This window comes from Thermobia domestica, chromosome 3 (genome assembly GCF_964235325.1).
Source record: "Thermobia domestica chromosome 3, izTheDome1.hap1.1, whole genome shotgun sequence".
In the NCBI taxonomy this organism is placed as follows: domain Eukaryota; kingdom Metazoa; phylum Arthropoda; class Insecta; order Zygentoma; family Lepismatidae; genus Thermobia; species Thermobia domestica.
In genome coordinates, this window is record NC_137456.1 from 176475308 (window position 1) to 176492975 (window position 17668).

General features: G+C 36.8%; 1 protein-coding gene across 4 annotated transcripts in view; it reads right to left on the reverse strand.

Moving 5' to 3' along the window:
* Nucleotides 1-17668, reverse strand: part of LOC145680879 (uncharacterized) — a 301071-nt gene that overhangs the window by 108234 nt on the left and 175169 nt on the right. For all 4 annotated transcript variants that reach the window (XM_081752026.1, XM_081752024.1, XM_081752025.1 and 1 more), the window contains one exon: nucleotides 6949-7072. In XM_081752026.1, the coding sequence (XP_081608152.1) occupies nucleotides 6949-7059 (111 nt within the window). In that variant the 5' untranslated portion in view covers nucleotides 7060-7072. The remainder of the gene's footprint in view (nucleotides 1-6948; nucleotides 7073-17668) is intronic.

Consider the following 17668-nt stretch of genomic DNA (forward strand, 5'->3'; position numbering starts at 1 on the left):
TAATTTTACCACCGGAACATGTTTCTTTCTTCTGGGAGCACATGAAAGAAAAGTCCTGTTTCATCCGCGATAAAAATGTTTTCCGGGCGGTAATTACGAACTATAAAAGGTAATTTATCCAACATTTTTATGACTGGGCATTTCGACATCTGTGGATTCTACACAAATCGCTTTGAAAGAAGTTATATGTTTACTCTGAAACTTCTGTAACCACCTGTTCGAGGCTTTGAAATCTGAATACCCAATTCTGCTGCTACCACAAAAGCCTTAGCTTGTAGCATCGGCCCTGACACAGGAATTTTTTGATTTCGCACTCTACAGAACCATTCAAAAACCACTTTATCCACTCGCACACCAGCATTGTTCGAAGTACCGCGACACTTTTTTTCATTGTCATTTTCACACCACAACTTCATTAATTTGCAGGCTTTTATTTATTTATTTATTTATTTCTCAGCTGTTTGTGTTTTGCCGATACGAAAATGTTCAGCTATGCTTCGCACACTACAGTTTTCTTCCTTGGAAAGTTCAATCACTTCATTTTTTTCTTTCAACGTTAGCGCTTTTCGTGGCAGTTCGAAAGCTCACAACAACTGAATACAACTTATTTCTTATTCAATGCAGACAGTCCGTGCCCGTAATAGAGAATGTCCGCTTTAGAGAGGTTTGTCAATATGTTTTTTTTTCTTCCTATTACAGTATTTGAACCGCTTACTGCAGAAAGCAAACATGTTCAAGATTTTACACATTTCCTTTTTTGTAACGATAATGGTTTGTGATAGGTCAATGCATCGTTTAACACCGGAATGACACTTGTCCGCTCAATAACAATGTTCATCGCGACGCCGTCAATTTTCCGTTTACTACAGAAATTTAACTTGTCCCTGACGAGTTCCCTAAAGTAAGTAAATTAGACTTTGTAGTTTTCCCGTTAAAGGTCACTTTTTCATGCCCAATGAAGGGATTTCGGGGTAAGATTTTGGGATAATACCGAAGAAGCTGAGGAAGGAGGGAAACTACACAGTGTATGACGTTGTTGAGCTCATTAAAACTTCCTCGATTATCTCTAACAAGTTTTTTCTATTGTTCAAATGAAAGTGACTGATTTCATAGACTAGAGTTCCTGGTGGCCTGAATTTTACAAATAGCGTGTCTGAGCGATGACTTTTGCGGCAAAAAAGTCGCTAAACACCTAAAAACGACTTTCAGCATTTCAAAATAACGTGAAATGTACTTGTCATCTCTAACTTCACATAGTGTTCAGTGTAACATGGATATTCGTGGCTTAGGGATAAGAACTCATCTAAACACACAGTCCTGCCCATAAACAACAAGAAAATGGATTATATTTAAAAAGTTGGTCTACATGCCTCAAGAAAAGATGCTATTTTGCAGTTCAATATCACCCTGGCTTATCACAACGGAAGCATGTTCTGATGACAAAGCTGACTGATTACTTCGTAGTTCCACAACTCACATATTATTCAGAAATGTTTAACAGCTATGTTTTCTTCCAATAAAGGATATTTATCAATTTTATAGTCGTTTTCTTTAATCAATTCAGTCCACAATTCGTTTGAACAATGCATTTACTGCAGAAAGGAAACTTATCCAAAACACAAAACAGTGTACCCCTCAATCCTCTTACATGATATACAAATTTTGCATATGTATTTTAATCATGTATACGTCTATCATTAAAGGAAAAACACATGTTATGGTGGAAACATCGTAAAGATAGTTTTATTCATTTTTTTCTTCTGTAATATCACGAAATGTGGACATGTTTGCTTTCTGCAGTACGCGGTTCATTTGGGGATTAGAAAATATTTCCGTTACGGGAGGTGTCCGCTTTATAGAGGTGTCCGTTAGTAGATGTTTCACTGTATTAGGAATTAGCGTCACATTTGCTATTTATCCATTTATTATTAGGATAGGATACGAGTACGACGGAACGAAGAGCGTCGGGAGCTTATTTGTTAAAATGTCCAATAAAATTTCAAGGGAACACAATATTGTTGTAAAATTATTAGAATACGTTCTTCTAAGCCAAGCGCAACATCAATGTTTATCATATAATAACACAGCCACAGAAAAAAATAAAAGTTCTTTGTACCGGACTGTAGGGTATGGATTCGATGTATTTTGTTACGCAGAATCCAAATTTCGAAACCCCAAGACGATCGACTGGGTCAATTTTCTTTTATGAGCGAAAAACGTCAGTGAATTTTGGTACTTAAGACAGCACATGTGTGTTTCGCCCATAAAACAAGATTGACAAGGTCAATTGTCCTGGGGTTTCGAAATTTGGATTCTGTGTACTAAAATACTGTACATCGATTCTCCATCTAAAATCGATTAAGTTTTTTGCTCATATAAAAATTAAATTGACACAATCGATCGTCATGGGGTTTCGAAATTTGGATTCTGTGTACTAAAATACTGTACATCGATTCTCCATCTAAAATCGATTAAGTTTTTTGCCCATATAAAAATTAAATTGACACAATCGATCGTCATGGGGTTTCGAAATTTGGATTCTGTGTACTAAAATACTGTACATCGATTCTCTATCTAAAACCGATTAAGTTTTTTTGCCCATATAAAAATTAAATTGACACAATCGATCGCCATGGGGTTTCGAAATTTGGATTCTGTGTACTAAAATACTGTACATCGATTCTCTATCTAAAACCGATTAAGTTTTTTTGCCCATATAAAAATTAAATTGACACAATCGATCGCCATGGGGTTTCGAAATTTGGATTCTGTGTACCAAGATACATCGAGTCTATTCCCTGGGATCTGGTGCACAGAACTTTTATTTTTGTGTGTGGCTGTGTAATAAAACTCATGGAGTGATGTTCGTAGAATTTCATCAAGGGAGGGTTCAGGCACTCAACCTAATACCTTTCAGGACACGCGTGAATTTTATATATATCTTAATAGAGCATTTTTTTAAAATTATTTTTCTATAACATCTTGCTCATGGGGAAGGGGTTTCAAACCCCCTTGCACACGGCACTGATGTCGTGAATCCATATTGCTAATAAGCGGAATATGGTCCGTGAATCGAACTTATGTCAAAAGCTTCCGGCGCGCAAAGCTTCTGTCGCCCCTTATATCCATTATACATAAATTTTCATAGAAAATGTGTAAGGTACCACACAGAAGGCGAGTCGGGCCTGTCACTGGCCGAGTTTGGCCACCAAATATAGCAATCTTTATTCCTTAGACGATGAGCTACTTACCCACGAAAGGGTATACCTGGATAAAAGGGTGGAAAGTACCCTTACACGGGTTCTGTGATATTTATACTAAAGGTACCTCATATCCAAAGATAATTTTGGCCAGAAAATCAACTTCAAATTCTTTCGAATTTCGAAGTTATTCTTGAAAATTCGAAATCAAACGTTGTTCATATCTCGGAAACGACTTCAGTTATGAAAGGGAAACAAAATGTGAATATACTTTGATTAAAGGGCCTTACCGGAAACAAACAAACAAACAAACAAACAAAACAATGTATTTTTCAATTCAAATTTCTAGTGAAAACGCATCGAAAATATTCGAATTCAAATACTTTTGCTTTATGTTTGAGTGACCACCTTCTATTTTACACCATAGAAGCAGCACCAGTCTACCTATAATATATTTTGACCATGGTATGATAACCGCGGTGCAACTTGGTCAAAATGAGGAAAGACAAAACCGAATACGCCTGGAAGATATGCTGCCCGCGTTGCGCCATAACTGTTTTGGCCGGCACGAATACTGTCAGAAGTCAAAAATGGTCGAGCTTGAGTTTTTAACTCGTCATGAATGGTTCTACGTGGCAATATAACTCTCATAATCGTACCTCTTCCAGAAACAGCATGAAAGCACTAGTGCCATTGATTTTCAGTCTGCCTTAGTAGGATACCAATAATTTAAATTGTGATTTACAGAAAACAACTTTTTTTGATTATCTCTCTATATATAATGTATACCGATATATAATGTACAATGCACAGGATGATGATAATACAAAAACATTCAAAATGTTTTTGCAACGTCTTTCTTGTATTAGAATCATTACTAGGAAAATGAAGAACACAATATGTGGAACCTTCAATCTTCATCACTATTACTGGAGTAACGAGACCGGCAAAACACAATTTACTTAAAATGTCTATAGGGAGAACAATCTTAGCAAAGTATCGAGCACGTGAAAGGTAATAAATGTTCTCAGCGACATCTAAACAACATCAAATTGTACGATTTCCATGTACACATTCACAATAATACCTCTCAGACTCGAATACCCTATTGTATTTGGAGCAAAATCAATATGTTTGTCAACAACACCTTCCTGTATGTCTTCCTATGTCGAGATCGTACCTCGAATTTAACAGTTTTTTTTTTTTTTTTAAAGGAAATGGAGACTGATGCTGTTATCTTCGTTCATCATTTAATGAGTTGAGTTGATTTTGAGTAAATGTCCCTTTCAGCAGAAAGGCTCTATGAGACGTAGGCCTACTGACTATCCTGGAATCCGAACCACATGAGCTCCCGCCAGGAATCAAAGTCGGGTCTTCCATTCAAAAGCGCGTACGCTAATAGCCTAGCCACGAAGGGAGCTATCGTTCATCATTTCAGCCGAGTAGGAAACTGCCTGAGACTACTTGTAAAACTTGTGAACTAGTAGGAACTTGTAAAAATAATTTTAGGTCTCTTTCTGTCAACTCAGGGATGTCCAGGTTGTCTGCAGATGAGACTCGCGAAAGAGCGTGTACACCCTTCCCAACCATGCTCTTCTACTTCTAATCCTAATGTGTTCTCCGCGATCTGCTATCCTTCCATTAGTTTCACTTCCTCGTCGAGGCCATCGTCAGAATTAAGACGATTATCAAAAGTATTGTGTAAAAAAGAAGCTATCCGGCATAACAATCCAACTTGAGGAAGCAACTTGTTATCCAATTGGTGACGTAGAAGACGATACTTTTTCCAAGAATAGCATGAACGGCCTCAACATCCAGTTATTTTTTGTAACATTGCGGGAGAAGTCCGCCTCAGTCATAGTCAATTGCCTCTGCTTACCTTTCGCTATACGCATTAAAACCGCAATTCCTCTTCCTTTCAAATGATCAGTTGCATCCAGCAAGCCGCGATTCACACAAAAATATCACCTTGTGCCATGAGGATCGCTAGCCTGTTTGGATCCCGAAACACATATTTTACTATTGCTGCGTCACTTGTGATTGCTGTATATGACCCCAGAATATCTACAATATAAAAGAGTGGTGGTATAAATATTAAATAGCTTACATAGAGGCAGCATTTTTGCGTAGGATACGATTTTCGTTGATACTCATTGTTCGACCGCTTGCCGTATATCTTCCATCAAAGATTAGTGCAAAATGGTCAACAGTATTATGAATTGTTATGAGCTCTTCTCGCGAACAGGTTGCGACTCCGAACTTATAGGGTAAAATGGTTGTTTCGAAGGACGTCATGACAGATGCACACCTATCCGAAACTTGCTGCTCACTTTCCAGCCATATAATTGCAGCACTAACACTACACGAACTGCCAGTGCACAGTTTAAATAAAAACCAAACAGTAGTTAAATGACAGTTCGATTATTATCAGCGGTACTAGCGGTGCGGTTTCTGGAAGAGGTACGATTATGAGAGTTATTTTGCCATGTAGAACCAGTCATAATGAGTCAAAAACTCAAACTCGACCATTTTTGACTTCTGATTATATTCGTCCCGGCCAAAACATATATAACGTAACGTTGGTTGCATATCTTTCAGGTGTATCCGATTTTGGTTTACCTCATTTTACATCACGTTGCACCGAGGGTATCAAACCATGGTCAAAATATAGTTGGTGCTGCTCTACGGTGGAAAATAGAAGATGGTTACTCAAATATAAAGCAAAACTATTTGAGTTCGAACATTTTCGGCGCGTTTTTCGTTAAAAATTTGAATTGAAAAATACATTGTTTCTTGTTTCCGGTAAGACCCTTCAAGCAAAGCATAATCACATTTTGTTTCGCTCTCGTAACTGAAGTCGTTTCCGAGATATGAACTTTTTTTTTATTTTCGAATTTTCAACAATAAGTTCGAAATTCGAAAGAATTTGAAGTTGATTTTTTGGCCAAAGTTATCTTTGGATATAAGGTATCTTTGGTATACATATCACAGAATCCGTGTAATGGCATTTTTCACCCCCCTTATCCGGCTAGATCATTTGGTTTAAGTCTGGTCGGTAGCAGTGATTTTGACCGATTTCTTTCTTTCTTTTTCTTTTTCTTTTTTTTTTTTAACAGAGAGAGAGTTGAAAAGTTGGGCAGAATTGCTCTAACTTTCGCTTTTCTAAATCTATACATAGGAATGTTTTTTGTTCCACCTCTTCTCTAAGTTGTGTAAATTTACATTCCATGGTGAATTAAAGGTTACTAAGTAATTATATTACTATCTTATCAAGAATTCTGCCATCATTTTCTGCAAACTAAAATGCTTTCACGCGCTCAATACCCTCTCAAACAGCCCCTTAAAATTATTTACACTGGGAGGATGTACAAAGATTTGTGGGGGATGTTAGAGAAGTGTAGCGGGATCTAGCAAGTTCCCTGGCCCGTATTTACTGAAAAATGTGTATGAGTATCACACACACACACACACACACAAACACATAGAAACACATACACATACCCAACAGGAGTGAAATTTAAAGCTCCCGTATATTATGCTAACTCCGGAAACTAGTAATGACCTATAGACGAATAAATGCTTGTTTCGGTAAACTAGAAATGCTTAATGCTGCATATAATTAACCCCATGAAATTTATATGTGACTTACACACATTATGCACTAACTTTTCTATTAATTTGCTGACAGTTTTGAGTTGTTCGTTATTATTATCTCTGTTCCAAGTAAGGAAATCTCAAACCTACTTACACTGGAAATAGCTGCTGCGGTGACAATCATCCAACCCCATTCTCCATCTGGGGGAACCAAAAATATATCATCTTCATCTTCTTTCTTATTTTCATCATCTTTTGATTTCATATTTCACTCGAAACTAAACATAAAACAAAACAAAAGAAGAAAGATTAATTGTCAAATTTGTACCTCTCTATAGAAAGATCCAAAATTAAATATAAAACGATGCACTTAAATTAAATAAGAGCTTTGTAAATAGTAGTATTAGTAATTATTCTGGATGTACAGAATATTACATGCAGGGTGAAATTCCCAGACAATCCATCAACCGAATTTTGAGATATGCTCTGCCTTTATGATAGGTCTAAAGTAGGCAAACGATAAGCCTTGATAGCAGTGAACATGGAATCCTTTGGCGCGATGTCGGAAATGTTAAGAATCGTCAGCAGCACAATCTCGCGTACTCGGGGAAACGCATGCTGCAATGTTTTCTTTCACACTTATAAATGAAGAAAACGTGAAATACAGCATGAAGAAATACATCGCATCACACGTTATTCCGAACATACATACACACACACACACACACAAAAAAAAAAAAGCGTGGAACTACCGGTTCCTAACATTTCCGACTTCCCTCCGAAACATTGGATGTCCATTGTTGTTAAGGCTTACCTCCTGCCTACTTTGGATCCTCCTTGAAATCAGGGTATATCTGTAAACTCTATTGAGAGCATATTTGAGAAACACACCCCGTAAGGAATACCCTGTACACCTATTGATAATGGGGGAAATATGCACTCTTGAATTGTGTATGCGTGGCTCCCTTTACGCTAATAAGGACAACCGTCCACAGGGTCTCGAATTCGAAATATGGTCTTTTGAAATTTGGCTTCTTCGCGACTTTGGACAGTCCTAGCTCTGAAACTATGTACTTTTCGCCGTAGGTCCATATGAACTTTTTCTCTTATTTTGGTGTGAGGAATCACCTCTTACAGTTTGTCGGTATAGTTCATTAACACCCTGTATAAAATGTTCGATAATGTTTTGTAGTCGTGCTGCTACTCCAGTGTAACAAATAGCTAAACGTAATGCGAAACGCTTGTTTCACATTTTAAAACAGCGGTGAAAGTTCAACATTCTTGACGGAACATTCTCGTCCAGCCCCAGCAGTAGTGAGTCAAAATAAAATATGTGACGCAGAAGACAGTGGACAAATATATATTGTGTTTCAAAAGAATACTGACAACGTTTCGGAGGTGATTCCTGACACCAAGATAAGACAAAAGTATAGATCAACCTGGGTGCACAAATGCTTCCTTTTGGGGTTATAGGCTGCCGAAAACATAAAAAAATGAACTTTAGATGTCCATCGTCCAAAACTATGGGACTTAACGTAGTCGGGTCAAGACTTCACTTAGGATCTAAAGCCTGTGACAAACGTCTTGGCATTTCAGCTAAACGAATAAAACGCAAGCTCTAAAGTGACGTTGCCGAGTGAGAAAGGGGTGTGGCTATGGCTTGGCTAAGCAGAACTACAGCGCGATCAGGTGACAGGGGGTGGGTGTATACAAAATAAACGTAGCAATACCGCAGTCCTCTCATTTGCTAGCAGCATTTAAAGGGAACTTGGAGCACGGCCTTCAAATGTTAAGACGTTTGTCACGCCGTTTAATATGTGAGCTATCTAAAAGTACATGTTTTAGAATCTTAAGATACTCACACAATTTTTATAGAGGAAGTTTGGCTACGGGCATATATGCACTTTGAAGCACTCACCAACTATCTCTATAAAAATTGTTGCGGAAGTACCCCAGTATTCTAAAACTTGGATATTTGGATACGCCACATCCTAGTTCCTAAGTGAAATCTTGAGTTAAGTAGCTCCCATAGTTTTCTGAACTATGGACTTTAAAGTTCATTTTTCATATTTTCGGCAGCCTATAACTCCGAAAGAAAGCATTTGTGCACCCAGGTTGGTCTATAATTTTGTCTTATCTTGGTTTCAGGAATCACTTCCCAAACGTTGTCGGTAATGTTTTGAAACACCCTGTATATGTGGTGCAAAGAAAAATGTTGCACATGGTCAAAAGTGGCTGATGCTTAAATTTTGTGCTTCATGGGTGTCCCATTGATCCGCTGTCCTGCAGAAACAACAACGAATGTCAATCTGCCTGAATTTTTATAATGACGAGCATGAAATATTTTCCCGGCAACTGGTGATAAGTTTGTATACGTGTTTAAATCAATGGAGTGCAAACCAGTAGATAGGCCACTTAAAAAAAGCGAGTCTTGCGTCGAAGAGGCAAGTACCAAGAACAGTTTTCATTATACAGGGTGTTAATGAACTACCCCCTAAAGAGGTGAATCCGCAAATCAAAATAATGGGGGAAAGCTAATGTGGGTATGTGGAAGAAAGTGCATAGTTTTGGAGCTAGGAATGTCCAAAGTGTGAACCGTGGAGCTGGAACCGAAGCACTTCATCCACACGAATTGTATCCACTCCTGCTCTGATACAATGTATTTGTAAATAAGTAATTTTTATAAGAAAACCTTTAAAACATTTTGCTTGTTACTATGTTGCTTTAAATCCGTGTCAGCCTTGAAATTCCAACTATTGTTTAAAAAGACCTAGAAACCGTTATTTATTTAATGGTATTACGTAAGTAGTGTATTGCCTACTTTTTAAATATTTGACATTCTTTGTTGTCTTTGGAGGTATTAATGTGAGAAACTTAGCGAAACCCTATCCATACTAAATAAAGGAAACAAAAGTAATAAGGAATAATGACTACGAATAACAATTACCTATAATTGATACGAGTGTAAGAGGCACTAATGCTTGACTTAACCGGAATTTGTGAGTTTGTCAGCGCATTTCACTGTTCGTTTGTCTATTTTACGGCAACTCATAAAATTTATCATTCGATTTTAATGAAATTTAGCATGAGGTTTCTTCTAACCTTTAGTTTAGTTTCGTGGGATGGGATGGAGATTAGCACCTGTCTTCAGTAACGAGGCTAAATGACACGTGGATCTACAGCTTAAGGTGAAATAGGAACACTGTAATATGTTCAAATTTCAATAACCGACCAAATTAACCAATAGATCAGCCGTAAAGGCATCCAACTTTTGGGAATTAGCTATTATTTGGAATCAAAATCAGTCAAAAATAAAGCAGCTGAAATTCACTCATTTTGCATGTTTATGTATATACACAAATTTGACATCAAAACAATTTTCTTGGTCTTTCCCGCTAGTCTAATGGCTAGTTCGCACGCCTTTGGTATTTATGGTCTGGATTCGATTTCTGGTGGAATAACATTAAACGTGTTATAATAAGTCGGATTAATCTTTAACTGACTCAATATTCTCTTTAAGACTTCCTGATTATCTCCGTTGCTTGGAATTAAATTCGGCAGGACAATAAAAATATAAATGGCTAAATTCAATCCGGACTTGAAAGTTTCCTCATATAAATAATATGGTAATTGTTTATAATGACTTCTTTAAAATTTCTTCGATTTTAAAGCAATGTGGTATGATTTTCTTCGATGCTTACAGTTATTCTCGGCTTTTGGGGTGAGTTGGCTAAGAATAAGGTGGTGGCTTTATCTCAACATAAAAAGCACGTTCTTCATTTAGTAAAATATATCCGAGTATCTTGAACCACAACTAGGGTTGCTTACGAGACAAAAGTTACGGTTGTCTCATGTCGAAAAGGTATCATGTAAATGATGTCTCGTCTCGGAAAGTGTATCTTGCCAGTTCTAAATCATGCCTCGTTTCGTTTCGTCTCGTGAGCAATCCAAACTATAATATGTATTTTCTTTGAAACTAATTATTAGAATGTGTCTTATAGCTTGGTACTGGAATTACATGTAGACAGAACCAATCAGTGACTTCAATCCATTTTAAAGAAATATTTAACAACAACTTTTCAAGAACTTCCCAATTATCATAGATTTTCTTTTAGGCTTCTCGAAAAAACTTCCTGGGTACAGTTGCTTGAAATCACTTTGAGACAAGGGGCGAATCATTCGCAAAACGATTCAGAATAACTTACATAAAAATATTGTATCTGATTTTCATGAATCATAATGTTTCTTTCTGAGAATCGGAATTTTGGAAGTAGGTTTATTATCTACATATAAGGTGATAAGAAGTCTAACAGAAGTGCCGCTTTATACGTTTGATTCAGATTTTCTGGGTTCGGGGGAAACAGACAAAATCTTCCCAATACGTCACGGGCCAAAACCTCGCCGCCCAAAACCTAACGTGGCCAAAACATCGTCGCCCGAAACCCAGCGGGTCAAAATATCGCTTAGTCAGAATCTCGCATGACCAAAACCTCGTAGGCCAAAATCTCGACTGGTCTAAATATTGCCGTCCGAAACCTCGCGGACCAAAATCTAACTTGGCCAAAGCCTTGCGGAATGAAACCTCTGCATAAAATTTACACAGTGAGTTTCTTAATATGCAATTCCATATTACAAATAATAATAATAATAATAATAATAATAATAATAATAATAATAATAATAATAATAATAATAATAATAATAATAATAATAATAATAATAATAATAATAAGCTTATGATACAAGAAGAATATTGTACAAAATTCCAAGGTTCTACGTGTAATGGTAGATCTGGCGAAGGAGGAAAAAAATTCAAACTGCTCGCCCCGAAAGTCTTTTCAGGAGACGCATTTTGCAAAACACCCTTTTATGTGCAGTTATGGTACGGTATGATATTTGTATCAATTTTTAAGGTTTTGCGCCTAACATTTTCGGGGATATGGCGAATTTTAAAAAAAATCATTCAAGCACCCCCAATTAACCTACCTTTGGACACATTTCGTAAAACGTTGTCCAACCGTACAATGTGAGAAGAACATTATACAAAAGTTTCAAGGTTCTACGCCTTATAGTTTCGGAGATCTGGGAATGATAAAAAATATTCCAGCATTATCGCCCTCCCCCCCCCCTGTTTATGATCAGTATTTCGTGAAACGTAGTCGTAATCTCCCTTAGGACACACATTTCGCCCAACATCATCTTATTCTACGATGCAAGAACATTTATACAAAAATTTCAAAGTTCTAGGCAAATAGTTTCAGAGATCTGGCGAACGCCTAAAAATAATACAAACACCGTCTTACCTACACTCTCGGGTTATACGACTAATATTTTTATAGATCTGTTTACAAGTGATCAGTGAATGAGTCAGTTGATTTGTTCTTACATTATATATACATTTTCAAAGCATTAGAAATTTTTCTCGTCATTATTTTAATATAATTAGCCTGAGTTATTACTAAATACATATCGGTGAGATTTCGGGACGCGAGGTTTTGAACGGCAAGATTTTGACAAGGCAAGAGTTTGGGACGCGAGATTTCCGGCGGCAATATTTTAGTCAGGCAAGGTATTGGTCCACAAGCTTTTGGGGGACGAGGTTTTGGCCCTGTGAGTTTGTCCTGCAAGTGTGGGTTAGTTTGACTTGGTCGTGTCGAAACGGAAACAGGCTTTAGTTAAATTCGCGTTTGATTTTTTAGTTAGTTTGTTAGTAAGTAAGTTAGTTATTGGCCCAGTGGCGTATTCACGATTTTGTTTCGGGAGGGCTTTGCTAACTTTCGGGGGGGGGCTTTGCCTTTGCCTGGAAATGTGAAAATTCTGCAAGATATTTCATTTACTTTACTATAGTAAGAAAGATTTCGGAAGGGGCTTAAGCCCGGAAGCCACCCCCCTAAATACGCCACTGTATTGACCCGTTAGATTTTGGGCCGCGAAGTTTTGGCGAGGTGAGGCTTTGGTCTGTGAGGTTTTGACTTTCTATATGTGAGTTCTCTTGTTCTTAAATGTGATAATGTAAGTAAAAACGGGATTCCAATGAGTGGTGAGCTCCCTCGTAGCTAAGCTATCTGCGTTAGAGGTCTGCACAGGCCGGAATTTTTAGCCTGGGCCCGGCCCGGCATGTGAATTTATAATGTGAGTTCCGAACCCGAGTTTCTGTTTTAGTATTTAGGCCCGAGCCCGGCCCGAGCTCCTGTGACAATCAAATGAGCCCGAAATAAGCCCGAATTACAGAAGCTTAATTATTAACATAAAATTGTATTTTTATTCACAACAATCAGAGGTTTAATTTTGCCGTTGTGCTTTTAACGGTCTAATAAATATCGTTCTACAGTATAGGCCTATTTACAAAGTTACGCCCAGAAAGGCCCGAGAAATGTGGTTGTATATTTAAAAATTTACGACCCGAACCCGGCCCGGGCCCGATGTGGTATATGCTTTGTAGGCCAGAGTCCAGCCCGAGCCCGTGCAGACCTCTAATATGCGTACGCGTCTTTGGCAGGGGAGACCATGGTTGGATTCCTGGTGGTAGCTCACGTGGTTCGGATCCTACATCAAGCTGAGGTCCATGTCTTATGTAGCGTCGCTGATGAAAGGGACTTTTACCTCAAAAAATGAAACGAAATGAAATCTTTCAGTTTGACATCCCACAATTATGCCCTGTAGGTTAAAGGAGACGATGATTAAAGCAAGTAAAAGATTATGGAAGAATTGGTAGAATGAGACTGTCGGACGAGAGGGGAGTACACAAGAAAAACCACGGACACGATATTTTTCTCCACAAACTTACTTAGCTGCGGATTGAACCAGAGACTTCATGCACCAGAGGTAAGCGCTTCACTATAACCTTAAAACAAAATCAAATGAAATCGAATGAGTGCTGCGAAATTTTATTTGTGTACATTGAACTTAATTGGTTGAGTTTGTGTTCTGTTTATACTTTATACTTTCTGTTTCACTCATTATGTGTTTTTCCTTGTTAATTCTTGTTTGTATTCTTTTTTGTAGGATTGTTTAGTATTCTTGTTCTTTTGTAGGGTCTTTAGTGTTCATTGTTCGAATGTCTTGAATTTTTCATCGACGGGGAAGTATGATTATGTACTAACTTTTTCCTTGAATAAGTGGTTGCAAACATGAGGTGTTAGTTCTTTTGTTTTTATATTTTCGCTACGTATGTATTTTAGTATTACTTATGTTGCTTGTGAAAAACAGCTGTTCTTTTTCATCACGTTCTTCTTAATGGATCTAGTAATACTGATATTAAATTCTTAAAGTCTTGCCATCTTCTCCATAGTTTTGTTGGGAAAAAGTTTTTTCTTTATTTTTCTTTCTTTATTTTTGTTTTCATCAGACGTAGACTGTTTATTATTTTTCTTTAATCCCCCTGGCATGAATCAAAGGGATGTCATGCCATAAAGATGGGTTTCGCTAGTGTAATCGTTTGGTCTTGTTCGTAGCCAATATTTTTCTGTCCTCGCTACGTCTTCTATGTTTTTATGTTGTACACTTGGTGATAATAAATTACAATTCGTCTCACTATTGTTTCATAGACGTGTATTTTACGTTGGCTCTTGAGCTGTTGGCGCTTGAATTGAAAAACATTTAGTACCTGATGTTACTCTTGTAACTCTATTTCTTAAACTATTTTTAAATGTTTATACAGACAGTCTCTGATACCTTTGTATTCCTAGATGAAAACACCGTGTGTTTCTGTTTCGCAGAAAGAAGTTCAGACTATTTTTTTAAGCTCCATGTTGCCATGTTCCGAAGAAGAGAAGAATAACCCAATGCATGTATTTTTGTCTCGCAGAATGTGAGAGATTTTATTTTTCAGTGTAAGTTTGTGGAAAACCTGTACTGCACCAGAAGTACGTCGATATTTATATTATATGTTCAGAAATTGATGCCATCGTAATATTGTAATAATATATATAAATTGTAAGTAACAAACAAATTATTTCATAAATTATTGAGAAAGTCAAGATGTCTGGTATATCAGCACATCGTCAAGTGAAAGAGAATTTCTGTAAAGTGAAAGGAAAGAAAAGATAGTGATGGATAGAACATGTAAAATTTGTTCATGTCTATTTTTATAGCTAAAGAAAACATTCATTGCGTGAGAAGTATTTCGTACATTTTTTCAACTCCTCTTCTGCTTATTGGAAAGCAAAAGTCAGTCATTGTACACAAGCATGCATCAACAAATCAAAAAAGAAAGAAAAAAAGCTAGAGATTGTTGCTTACAGTTTCATGTGCAAGAATTCATGACTGATTTTGGACAAGCGGTAATAAATGCTACTAGAGAAACATTCCAGCAAGTGACATTAGGCATTGTTAGTTTCATTTTACCCAATCTGTATGGAGAAAGCTACAAGATATTGGGTTGGCTCCACTTCATAAGGCTGATAATATGAGCAAATGGGTTAGAAGATCCGATGCACTTCCCCTCGTTCCTCTTGAAGACATACCTGATGCATTTCTATATATACAAGACGATGCGCCCGATATCCCAGAGGCACAGGTTTTCCTGCACTACTTACGAGGAAGTTCCATAAACCGTGAGAGTTGAATTTTAATGAAAATTTGTGACAAGATTCAGTTCGAGTTGCTAAGTAACGTAATAATAGTCACTCGATGCGCAAATGCTTCGTTGAGCTGCTACATCGACGCCATCTTGAAATCCAGTAGGCAATGTCCAAAAATACCCTTTTGGTACAAAAATGAAAAAGCCTTTGATAGATCTTACTTCAGTATTGTAAACCAAGGTAGAACATCTATATGTGGGAGTACTTCCAGTGCATGATCGCCATCTTGAAAGGCGCCATATTGAATCGCAGTCAAATATGATAAATAGCAAGGGGGTCATGTGGGGTATCAAATAGCACTGGAATTTACTCCTGAATCCATTTCCGTAACCAAAGTTTACATATCTGTTTTCACTTCAAAGTTAAGAGGTCTCTTAGCCACAGGAATATATAAAAAATGTGCCAGTTAGACTTGTGTTATGAAACAGTGCCGTGCGAGCACATGCAGGATTTTTACTAATGCAGTAGTTAATGCAGTACAATAGCCACGATACCAATCAAATCTTGAGATTAGTAAGGGAAATCGTTAATTAAATTGAAATGTCTGTAGTGAAAAATGGAATAGCAGCATGCTACAAGTTATACCTATTTCAAAGTGCAATGGAATAGACTGCTGGTCGATGAAACACATTCCTAATAGTGCTGACGAGCAGAGAATACCAAAGGGGTTCTTCGGATATATATTAGAAAAATTATATAAACTGGTGCATATTATTTGAACGACCAAAATGGTTTGAATCCCACTATAATCAGTAGGTCCACGTCTCCTTTAGCGTAGCATTCATAAGTGTGGAACGTTGAACTGTATCAAACCAAAAATCTATTTTAGGGAATTTTATATGGTCCATTATAGTGTGTTAAGTTTTCTTCTCCAATCTTGAAACCTTATGCAAAGATCGTTATTGTTGCAGAATATTGCGTTCCTTTTGAATAGTCATACTTGACAACGTATAATTTACCGTCCATATTACGAAGTTAAGATACTTGAATCTATTTATTGCCAGTTTATCTAAATACAATCGATTTATTGCTGCCACATTGAACAATGAAGTGGATTTAAATTATCAGTTCACAGTCAATTTTTAGAAGAAGATACACCTGGAAACTTAGAATTCACTTTTCTTGTGTCTGTTCTGCTATTAGTGATAAGAGAATGCATACACTCCTGCTAAAAATAGATGGCAATAAATATTACAAGATTCAATACCAAGTTGCAATCAATAAAAGAAGCCTCTTTCTTGCTTTTCCCTACAATATTAAATAATTAAATATCTGTATCTTTCCACCTTGAACGATAAAACACTTGCTTATAATAAGTCCACACTTATGCCAAGACTAGTTTTCATATCAAAACTGTGATAAATATCGAATTGTAGCAGGTGTCGATTTGTTCGGTGTACAAGTTATATGGCAGAATGTTCACAAAGAAAATGCATTTTGTTGTGTATCATAAATTTTGTGCGCCAGTCCTAAAGGACATGCTTGCACATACATGGCAGAAATGTGGGTACGTAACAGGAGCAATAGTTGATTCATTTACAAATGGTCTGGAGACTAGTAAAAAATACTGTCTGTGGTCATGAAGATTGTGACGAAAGTGCATTTGTTAAGTGTTTGCACTGCTCCATGATGATGTGTGCTGACCACTTCGTTTTGGATTTCCATCATCACAACTGAAGAGCAAAAGGTTAGTAGGTTAATATTTGCTTATATGCACCAGTTTATATTATTTTCTAATAATTTTTCTTTATTTTTCTATTAATTTTCTAATAACTTCAAGACACATTCTTGTAAAGTCATATGTGCCGTTATACCTAACTTATATTACAGCATTTAAATGCTATGCATAATCACAACATACACACACACACACACATATATATATATATATATATATATATATATATATATATATATATATATATATATATATACAGTGGCGGATCCAAGGGGAGGGCTATAGGGGCTATAGCCCCCCCTTGACGCTCAGGTTTACACTGGATAAAATGGGCTGCAATCTTGGTTTACACTGGATAAAACGGCAAACTATGGTTTAGCCCCTCCCTTGATCATATCCTGGATCCGCCACTGTATATATATATATATATATATATATATATATATATATATATATATATATATATATATATATATATAGCGCACTTTGAAATAGGTATAATTTGTTACAGTGCTGCTATTCCATTTTTCACTACAGGCATTTCAATTTAATTAACGTTTTCTCTTACTAATCTCAAGATTTGATTGGTATCGTGGCTATTGTACTGCAGTAAC